The sequence below is a fragment of the Clarias gariepinus genome, chromosome 22 (genome assembly GCF_024256425.1).
Source record: "Clarias gariepinus isolate MV-2021 ecotype Netherlands chromosome 22, CGAR_prim_01v2, whole genome shotgun sequence".
In the NCBI taxonomy this organism is placed as follows: Eukaryota; Metazoa; Chordata; class Actinopteri; order Siluriformes; family Clariidae; genus Clarias; species Clarias gariepinus.
Genome location: NC_071121.1, coordinates 14735741 through 14747099, shown reverse-complemented (window position 1 = coordinate 14747099; position 11359 = coordinate 14735741). Strand labels below are relative to the sequence as shown.

The 11359-nt window shown below is 36.1% G+C and overlaps 1 protein-coding gene across 1 annotated transcript; it reads left to right on the top strand.

Annotated features, from left to right (window-relative positions):
* Positions 1-395: 395 nt before the first annotated feature.
* LOC128510829 (protein-L-isoaspartate O-methyltransferase domain-containing protein 2) lies at positions 396-8210 on the top strand. The gene is made up of 6 exons (XM_053483353.1): positions 396-561; positions 1787-2121; positions 2732-2834; positions 3273-3444; positions 4611-4734; positions 6298-8210. The coding sequence occupies exons 2-6, from the start codon at positions 1815-1817 to the stop codon at positions 6774-6776; spliced, it is 1185 nt and encodes a 394-aa protein (XP_053339328.1). The 5' UTR covers positions 396-561; positions 1787-1814; the 3' UTR covers positions 6777-8210.
* The last annotated feature ends 3149 nt before the right edge of the window (positions 8211-11359 follow it).

Sequence of the window (11359 nt, the reverse complement as noted above, 5' to 3'; positions counted from 1 at the left end):
TTTAAGAACTTCAACTTTATAGTGATGTAACATAAGGGAGAGTAAATGTACTCTGTTGCCCACAGAATGTACACTTTAAAGAGTCTCAGGGTATTTTAGACAGGGAAAACACTGACGCTGTACGTGTGTGCGTGTGTGTGGAAGATGAGAAGTTCCGTGCCTCAATTTAGGGTGTAGATTCGAATCTCGTTTGTAAAAATATTTTACAAGGGTAATAGAATAACTCTTGAATCTTTCATTTTAAACTATACTGTGTTTATAATCGTGTCGCACATGAATTCTAGAAGGCTGTGCTGATTCCGCTTCATTTAGGAAACGCTCGTGTTTTGGTGAAACACAACTGGCCAATCACAGGTCCGCGTGACGTCAGCACGTCACGTCAGCTGTTCTGTGTTTACATCAGATCGTTTTTTTCTCTCTCTCTCTCTGTGCCAGTCAAGTTCAGCGCTGTTGTTTTGCTGTATTTGAACGTCTCCATAAAATCTGGAGAAACAGCGTCCGCGCGATCGATGGGCAAACACGCGCGTGAAACAGTCATCGAGTCCGCCATCGTTTCGCACGGTGAGGGCAAATGGAGGCAGGGACTAACATCGACAGGGCTGGCAGTGCCCGTGTGCGTGTGTGATCAGCAGCGCCAGACTGTTTTGTTTTTCTTTTTTGTTAGTGTTAGACAGATTTGCACTCCTGTCATTTATAAAAGCGAACCCGTGTCTCCTTTTAACAAATATAAACAGATCATACAGTACAGTGTATATAGTGTGTAATAGAGTTTAATGTTGCTTCTGCTGCTGCTGCTGTTGTTGTTGTTGTTGGTTCGCTGTCGCTGTGCCATTTTAATCTTTCAACTTGGTGAATACTGCAGCTGCATTTGTTGACGGAGCACCATTTTTAAAGGTTTTCAAAGTCGCAGTGTTGAAGCTGTTTTATATACAGTATATACAATAATTATTATTATTTTATATTATTCTCTTCCTTCGTTTGTTGCGTTACTGTGTTCCTGCGAAAAGATAAACCCTGAAGCGTCACGTGTTTCACGCTACATTTCACAGATTTGAAGTGTGTCACTTCCAATATGACCACTCTTCTTCTCACACACTACTGAACTGCAGATTTTATTTCTGCTCAAACACAAACAATTCACAATAACATTTGTTCAACAGCAAACTTAGTGCAGTTTATGCCCACAATTCATGTCATCCTCAGGTCAGAGGTCAGAGGTCAGAACGGGTCAGCAGCAGATGGGTGTGAAGCTTGATTTCTAAATTTTCTGTCAGTTGTTTCAAGATTTTTTTTTCTTTTTCCTTGCCTGGTTTACACACAGTAAACACAGCCTCTGTATTGTTTGACATCTAGAAATAGCTTGGCATACCAACTCCACATGAGAGATAGTGACAAAAGCATATTGTGCCACGTGGCTACTTTTTAAAGAACATTACAGTTCAAGAAAGAGTACTCATCAATGTTGTATTGTCTATTGTTGTAGTGTGTTTAAATGATTATAACAGGTAACAACCAAATAAAAATTTTTTAAAAATTCAAAACCTTTCAGTTGCATTATAAAAGTAAATATTTTTTTAAGTTTTCATTTAATTATGTTTCTGATTGTCATAAGTTATAATTCAACTCAATAAAAATTTTCTCAATGTCGCATAATATCATTTTATGCCTATATGTACTTATTGTTTACTTTTGTTTAATTTAATGTTATCATATTAAAAAAAGAACTGTATATTATATAAAAGACTATATATTTAACACATTTGATTATTCCCTGGGACTGGTCTAGGCCACAGGCATACACTCTCTTCTTCACCATGGGTGGTGCTGTGAGTGCTGGAGAGGACAATGATGAACTGATTGACAATCTGAAGGAGGCGCACTACATTCGTTCAGAGTTGGTGGAGAGGGCTTTCCGGGCCATCGATCGTGCCGATTACTACTTGGAGGAGTACAAGGACAGTGCCTACAAAGACCTGGCCTGGCGGCATGGCAACCTCCATCTCTCCGCACCCTGCATCTATTCAGAAGTGATGGAGGCACTAGAACTGCAGCCTGGCCTTTCCTTCCTAAATCTAGGCAGTGGAACAGGCTACCTCAGCACCATGGTGGGCCTTATCCTGGGTGAGTTGGCTAGGATAAAGATGGTGCTGATCATTATTATTGTTGTTATTGTTATTTTTGTTACTAATTATGTAGTTGTTAGTCTTTCGGTTGCTCCTGTTAAGGCGCTGCCACAGCAGATCATCTGATCCGCAACACAACTTGGCACAGGTTTTACACTGGCCTTTCTGATGCAACCCTCCCATTTTATTTGGGCTGGGGATTGGCACTGCATCCAGTGATTGAGGTTTGGGCATTGGGTGGGAATCAAACCCAGGCCTTCAGCATGGCAGGGGGGAAAATCTACCACTGAGCCACCAAAACAACAATAACAAAAATAATAATAATAAGAATAAAAATTATAATGATGATCACCATAATCATTGTCATAAGCATCAAAGATTTTATTTAACAATTGAGGCTGTTTTCTTTAAATAAATTTCTCCCCTGCAGTAGAGGTAAGTTTTGTTCTTGCTTTTCTGGCCTGGTCTTCATGAGAGCCAGTTCCATCATGGTGCTTGATGGGTTTTGCAAATGTACTTAACGAAACTGTTCTTCCTATTTTAGAAAAGCTGATCTTTGTGTCGCAAAATAACAACTAACTGTATTATGACATAAAACATATTTACAGGTTCATTTGGTGTGAATCATGGGGTTGAGCTGCATGCAGATGTTGTTCAGTATGCCTACCAAAAGCTTGACTACTTCATCAAAACCAGCGACAGCTTTGACAGGTGAGATATGAGCAAAAGTATATTTTAAACTTTTGAAATTTTAAAATATTTTTGAAATATTTGTACTTTTTTTTTGCCACAGTACCTATATATCTTTTTTTTTTTATATAACTTATTTTTCCGCAGTAATTTATTGCATTGCATGTGTCTTACTCTATGAGGCATTTTTATAGTAAACTCACTACATTCCCGGTAGGATTAAGTTAAAAATTAATTCCAGGTTAATTCAAGATCAATTCCAGATTCTACAACAATAGTTGTTTTTGCTTTGTTATGATTTTATGTTTACTTTAATTAAGCAATTACTGGAAGGGCAACAGGAATTTTAAAAAGAGATGTATAAGTAATAGCATAATTTACCTTTTCCAAAAAAAAAAAAAAAGGTTAAAGTATAACGGTAAGTAAATTCAAGTGATGTGTGTGTGTATGTGTATATAGGTTTGAGTTCTGTGAGCCATCATTTGTGGTGGGAAACTGCCTGGAGATTCCTCCAGAGAGTCGCCAGTATGACAGAGTATACTGTGGGGCTGGTGTCCAGAAAGAATATGAGAACTACATGAAGAACTTGCTGAAGGTTGGAGGAGTCTTAGTGCTGCCTCTGGAGGAGAAGGTTTGTAAGTGTGTGTGTGTGTGTGTGTGTGTGTGTGTGTGTGTGTAGCTCAGAAATGTTCTTTAAACTGATCATTCTGTCAATATTTTTTAAATAATAAAAGCATAATATGCCGACATTATTTAATAAACAGTAGAGTGTATGAAATGAAATATATGATGAATTTATTATCACTTAAGGAGCTTAAGCAGATAAAATCAGCTTTATTTTCCATCTTGTAATATAATCCCACTTTAAAGCTTCTATCAACACTTCCGCCCTTTGGATATTTCTTCCAAGATTGTAATTCCATCTTCAAGTCATAATATACATTCTGTGATTTATTAAGGGTGAAACTACAAAAATCATTTACAGATTTTTCATTAGAAATTTATTGAATCAAAAGAAACTATGGTATGCACTTCTAGGACAAAACACCAGGCTAAGAGCTGAGTAGATGTCATGAAATAGCTCTGTTACCCATGACAGTTTTAAAGCAGAAAACAATATCTGGCAAATTACATAATTTTGCTCTTCATTTGAAGTATAGCACTCAACAAGGCTAATGTGAAGATATTAATGGAAAACAATTAGTGTGGCCAATTCACTCTTTCCTCTGAAGTAAATTATCTTGATGGATATAATGATGAATGAAATCCATCAGGGTGTCATCTGAGCACATGCCTTCGTAGGAGAGATTAGGCATAAAGATTTTACAAAGCAGTTAACCAGTATATATATATACATATATACATATATATACAATATATATATAAATTTTAATTGTAAATAAAATAAATGAATAAAAAAATCATTTTAAATGCAAATAAGAACCCATATTTTTCCCATTGGTGTGAAAAAGGAACCCACTGTTGGTTGAGTGCTATCATTTGTCTCCGTCCAGTAGAACAGGCATAAATAAGAAATTGCAACTATAGTTTTTGAATTTTGCACACACCCTCACTAACCGTTCATCTTTTTCAAGTTCCGAGGATTCGTTTGGTACCCATGCCGAACCACTTTGCTTCCTTGACTCCTAGCTCAGAAACTGAGCTTTCCAAGAGCTTTGTCAAGACAGTTACTGAAAGATAATTTAGCACAGAACTGTGGTTACATGCTTATGAGTAAAACGACAGTATGTGCTTTGCAGTTATTTTACTTAGTGATGGCTTACTGGTCTTTTGCAGTTGACCAAGATCACACGCACAGGACAGAACTCCTGGGAGACAAAGAAAATCATAGCTGTGACATTCGCGCCTCTGGTGCAGCCCAAACAAATCCTCAATGGGAGAAGCAAAAGTGTGCCACTACGTGAGTAGACTGCTACTACTTTGTCACTTAATATAATGATTTAAGGGGTAATATAAAATGATTCGACATTTTTCAGCCCAGTGCATTCTTTTTTTATTTTATGTAGAACATGCATGTTTAATCAATCTCCTATTTATAATTAAAGACATTATTTTTTTCATCACTTTTCATAATGGTTAAACAGTTTATGAGTGTGATTCAACATGCTCACCAATCTCTTGCCGAGTGGCAGAGGCACAATTACATGGATGCACAGTATTGGAAAGCAATCACAGAGCAAAGAAGTATATGTCATTAGCCAAACACCCTTAGTAAACACATATCACAAACATTGGAGAGGGACAAAGGAAAATATTAGAAAATACTTACTTTGAGGCTGCCGGTTTAGGTCACTGACGTTTTAACACGAGAAGTTCTAAAGCTTTTATGCAGATGATTGTTGGCCTGTTCAAGTTATGGATATACAGTGCCTTAAATATGCATCTTTTATATTCTGGCTTCATTTCAGTATTTTGTAGTCTCACAACCTGGAACTGAAATGGAAGTAATTATATATTCTGAATCCACACAAAATAACCAGATATTAAGTTTATAAATAAATTAGATAGTTGGCAATACTATTTACAAATGTATTTAAAAATGGCAGTTTTTTAAAAAAGAGAGTTTTTTTCTCCCCTTTGGTCAAAAATTTGTTATTTAGATCTGGTGTAACCAATTGCTATCAAAAGTCAAAAAAAAATTTAAAAAAAAAGGTCCACATGTGCCAGTGTTTTTCTGCTGAAAACCAGCAAACAAGGGAATTGTTTTTTCCAGTTTGATTCAACCATTTTTTAGCCTTGCCACAAATGGATATTATTCATTATCCTGAGAACATCATTCTCACACTGAAGCATATAGAAGCAGGTTCTATAACAGCAGGGGTGAATGGACACAGTAAAGTTTGTCTTTTCTATAAGGGGCAAACTGGGACTTTTGATTGTGAAGAATAACAGACCACAGTTATGATATCTTAATTTCTCTATATAATTCCCTGCTACTTCAATGCACTTATTCCAGAGTTTCAAAAGTGCTTGGATAACATCAAGGTGTTCCCAGTATGCTGGACCGATGATATAAATTTATGCTTCCCTTCTGAAATTCTAGGCATGTAGGAACTCCATTTATGGCCCATATATGTGGAATTGTCTTGGATTCATGGGCATACGGACTTCTTTAAAACATTAGCACAATTCAAATGTTTTACTGTGGCTAAGAATCTCATCATATTTACACCTTTATTTACAAGGAAGTCCCAGTTTAATTTTAACACCCCTCGTATTTGCAAATAATTGCAATCATCTGTCTTTATTATTCAGGGCAGTTCGGCAACAGTTGAAAACTTTCTAGAACCTGGATGTTTAAGCATATTGGCTAAAATGTTTCACACTGCTTTTCATTTAACCTGTTAGTTTTATTGGGCAGATTGCACAAACACAGTATAGAAGAATATATAGAAGCATGAACTGTAGACATGTATACCTGGATCAGATATAGATTATATTTATACAGTCTTTTGTTTTGTAGCTATCTTTGAGGTCCGGACACTGCAGGATTTGGCACGCATCTCAATCCGCCATACATTGCGCCAGCCAAAGGAGCTAACAGAGGGTCGTTCCAAAAGGCGAGTATCATTTCCTAGAGCTCGTGCCATGCAGCGCTATGGTCCTCGCTTTGAACGTCGTCGTTTCTGTCGTCGCTTCTACCGCCAATGCATCAGCTCCACCATTCTTCATGAGTCCATGATGCCCATGGCCACAGATGACTGCACTTACCCAGGAGGAGTGGAAGAAGAGGAAGAGGAGGATCTTGAGGAAGAAAGGAACTGCCACAAAACACAGAGAGACCTGCAGGAAGAGGACGAGGAGGAGGAGAGCACCACTGTTGAAGAAGAGGAAAAGATCAAGCGAGTTGAGGCACCCGTCAATGTTCTGAGGCAAAGGATCTTGTCACTGCCTTTGCCTGAGCCACTCAAGATGTATCTCCTATATTATCGTGAGAAATAAGTTAAAGAAAGGTAGTGCCAGTGGGCTTAAGTGAATTTTAAAGGTTTTACTTAAGAACCCACCCATTATTTAATCCCATTAAGACATAAAATAACTGCATTATAAATGCACCAAGACTTGTATGGGTTTCCTGCACTTACTTCTTACCACTTGTTTGAGCAATTTCTTTGAGTCACGTCTGTGATTTCGGTCTGATTTTAGAAACTGCAGCCCCATCTTTCAGCATCTATACAAAAAAGACTTTGGTGGACTATCAATGTGATGCCTTGATTTAACTGACAGTAGCATCATTTTTGGATGTTTACCAAGATTGGTGTGGTGGACTAAACCATTGTATATTTTTCTAGCTTTATGAAAGCTGTTGTCTATTGTTGAACTGCTTTCCTTGTTACAGTCTCTCTTATCATAACTTACTAGATTCCATTTGCATGTGTAGTGCTACTGTGCACCTGCATTTTAGTGTGATGTGTTTCAACACTGTATGCTGTGCAAATCAATTTATGTTTTGGGGTAAAGATACATTTAACATGTGATTAAGTCATTGTGTAGTCAGCGTAAAAATAACTGGTAAGAACTGTACGTCATGTGTAAGATAAATGATTTATTGTGCCCCCAGATTCCAGCATGCACCACATAAGCTGCTTATGAGCATGAAATGGAAACAATACTGTCTAGAGCAGTGGTTCTCAAAGTGCTTTCTGGAAAATTATACTCATGCAGCATAGCTGGGGGTCTGCAACTTTATTATTTATTTACAGTCCACAGTTACTGTATCAATCATCATATTTTAATTATTAACTGGTTAGTTGACGTTTAATTGGTTTAACCAAATCTCCAGTAGTTTCAAAACGAGTAGGTCTATAACTAATGTGCCAACCAATGTATTATGTATATGGATAAATCATGAAGAAAAAGCGCTATGACTTAAACAAATTTAAATAAATAGTGAGAACCCCTGGTCTAGGAAAGACAACCATATCATTTTTGGTCCCAAACTAGTTGTAGTATGTCTATGTCAGCTACATCTTATTTATATTTTAAATGTAACATGAACCATTCAGAAATTGTGTCCTTACTCAGGAATGTTTAACTTAGAGGTAATTGAATTGACCAAAAACTATATCAAAATTATTATTTTTTTGACCAAAAAAAAGATAAGATTGTTAGATTTTTATACTATGCTTACTGTGAAATAGGCTCAGCTATGAGAAGTACACCTTCTGGGTTACCATGCTTGCTTCTACTACAATGCATTTTCACAATTTTAAGTACTTTTTTATTTGATTATGGACACTGACATGGATGCTTAATGGCTCCTTAATTAAATAAAATCCAACATCCAAAGCTACCTACATGCCTGAAAACACCATTTAACTTAAAATGATTGTAAATTTGGTAATGTATGGGCTTTCAATAAATTTTAGTTTGTGCTGGCATTTTTAAGCATCTTGAAGCAATTAATAACAAATTTGTTAATGTATGCTTTTTCATATGCTCATGCAAATGCTTTGTTAGTCAAACGCAAAAAGATTTGCGGACCCCATGACCTAAGCATAATGCTTTCCTGTCAACATTTTTCATTATTTGAAGGTTTTGTCATTGTCTAGTGTTATTTTTAGATTAGATATGACCCAACTATTTGCATGTTAAATATACTTCAGTGCAATAATTTGTTTTAGCTTCATGTTCTGTTTTTTTCCCTCTAGAAGACCATCTTCTTTGCTTTGGAGAGCTATTTCAAGTGAAACTGTAGAGTTGGTAAATGTGTCCTATAGCCTGCACACCAAAGCAAATAAGCTCTACTTTTTTACAGATATCATACTTTGTGTTTTTTAATGATTATAAGTTTTTTTTCCAAAATGTATGTATATATTCATGTATTTATTCGTTTTGATTCATTAATTTTTAAGTGAATCCTTTGTCATGTTCAGCAGGGTGGTGAATCCGGAGCCTCTCTCTGAAACACTGGGCAAAAGACAGGAATACCAGTCCACACATGCCAGTCCATCACAGGGCACCATGTACACGCATCCTCACACACATATTTATATTATACACAAATTTACATACTGGTGGTGGGAGGAGACCATACAATATATAAAATAGGGTAATCCGCTTAGAGTAACTTAAGCTGATGGCAGTTAATTAGTTAATAATTAATGATTAATTTATTAATTATTCAGGTTAAAGTTTGTTTTAATGAAAATAAATGTTTTGGCTAAAATTGTTGGCCAAACTATTTAAAAGAAAATAGTTGTAAAAAGAAACATTATTGTAATATCAGTCACCCCATAAATTCACATAAAGACAGGTAATCATGCAACTTAAACAACTAGTCATGCCATAATATTTAAAGTACTGACAAGTAAAAACCATTACAATGGCACCTGTCAATGCAGCATTATTAGGCAGCAATGAACAGACAGTTCACAAAGTTAATTTGTTGTAAGCAGATAAACATGTAAAAAAGGAAATTAGTGATTTCAAGGAAATCAACTAAATAACTGGGTCAGAGCATCTTCAAAATGGCAGTTTTCTGAGTGGTGAGACCAGTATGCAGTGGTAACAAAAGTGGTCAAAAAAGTGTCTAAAAGTGGCTGCCCAAAAATCACTTGTGATGTATGTGGTCCAGCTGTTCCATTCCCAAAGAGTTACTGTAGGACAAATGGCTTAAAAGTTAATTTTGGCTATAATAGAGAAGATGTCAACACACTGTGCTCGCTGCTTATGGGGCAACAATAGTCACAGACTAGTCAGAGTGCTCATGCTGTTCGCTGTCCACCACTGAAAGCACTTAATCATCAAAACTGGACCATGGAGCAATGGATGAAGGGAGCCCGGTTAGATGAATTACACTTTCTCTTAAATTATGTGGACAGCCAGGTGCATGTGTGGAGGCGGCAGGATATACACTAAGGAAAGATGGTAAGCTATTGGAGTCAGTGTAAAGCTTTGTGTTCTGCTGGGAAAACATAGGTCCTGGCATTCCTATGGATGTTACTTTGACATATACTACATTGTTGCATTCCAAGTAAATCCTTTCATGCCAGTGGTATTCCCTTTCAGCAGTATAATGCACCCTGCAATAATGCAAAAATACTTAGGAATGGTTTGAGGTACATCATAAAGAGTTTTTATGCTTTCAAATTCCTCAGATCTCAAGCTGATCAAGCAGCTGTGTGATGTGTTGGCTGCACAAGGAAGACCTACACCATATTAGCCAGGTATTATCATTGTTCGGCTAGTCAGTGTAGTTAGCTCTTTGTGAACTATTTTGTTAGGAGTTATTTATTATAGTGAGGAGTAATTTTACTTTAGACATATTTTTAGCATTTACATGCTGTATATTTTACCATTCATTAGAGTTATGCAACTTTGACAGCATATCTAAAATGTCACTTTTGCTTAAAGTGGATCTATTCTGTTCCTTTTAATAAGTTTACCCAAGTCTCCAAAATGTGTGCGCTTTAATCGTCTGGACCTCGGACCTTGAAATAAAATGTCAGGTATTTCCCACCCAGCCTCTTCCTACTTGCATTCCTGACTAATACAAAAAAGTTTTTTTTCAGTAGCCATTTATCTATTGCATATGTATATATAAGGGCCTCATTTTCCCTTTAAGGTGACCTATTATACATATTTCACTTTTCAGTCATTTTTAAACATTTAGTTGGGTTTCCAATATGCATGTTCAAACAAAATACAAAAATGTAAGAAAAAAACATTTCCTGCTCTTTGTTTTTTTTCCATCTTTGCATTGCCTGTGACAAGGCAATTAGATTTTCCCCTTTATGTGACCTCGTAAGAAGATACCTCCAGATACTTGTTGCTCAGCTCCACGTTTGTCTGGTGGGGCATGACTCAGCAGTAGATTATTTACATAGACCCTGAAACAGGGCATTTGGGAAAATAGTGTAACACTTTGTATTGTAGCTTTAATATTGCTGATCTTCAAAATTTGAGGATATCATCCCAAATTAACACCTTTACTCTCCCCAAAAAAGTATGCTACCTGTTAGCATTACCTGTATTTAGGTACCTGTAACCTAGATTAATTTAGCTCATTAGGAAATGTACTTGTATATCAATTGTGTTTTTTACAACGGATATGCTGCTATTAAATATCCATTACAATTATATTGTTCCCCACAATTAAAGTTTAGAGTAGTTACCCATATCCTTGATAGAAAACTCAGTATAAAATTAGCTTAAAGAGTTACTTTGTTACAATTACTATGGTACATTGTGATCATCCCTCAAAATTATTAGCAACTAGCAACAATAGCTGGCTACAATAGCTTCACTTTGTGCCTAAATTCAACAAATGGTATAACTAAACATAACCTGCTAAAAAGCATACAGTAAACTTCTTTTTTTTTTTTTTTTTTAAGTAAAAAAAATCCACTCTTGAGGTTTAATACTCATGCAAATCCAGCTTTAAATTTCTCCCTTGTTCGGAAACCATTCAAACACAAACATAATTGGGATAACTGTTGAAACATTTCCATTGTAAATGAATGATAACAACTGTTTCTTCATTAGAAGATAGCTTCATTCACTGTTTTTTTTTTAAGTTTGTATTT

What these genes read in the sequence shown, in the direction of transcription:
- LOC128510829 (XM_053483353.1), top strand. Translation starts at nt 1,815, where the DNA reads ATGGGTGGTGCTGTGAGTGCTGGAGAGGACAATGATGAACTGATTGAC. An exon ending in TGCTGCCTCTGGAGGAGAAG is followed by an intron (nt 3,445 to 4,610) that starts GTTTGTAAGTGT and finishes GGTCTTTTGCAG; the next exon opens with TTGACCAAGATCACACGCAC. An exon ending in AAGCAAAAGTGTGCCACTAC is followed by an intron (nt 4,735 to 6,297) that starts GTGAGTAGACTG and finishes TTTGTTTTGTAG; the next exon opens with CTATCTTTGAGGTCCGGACA.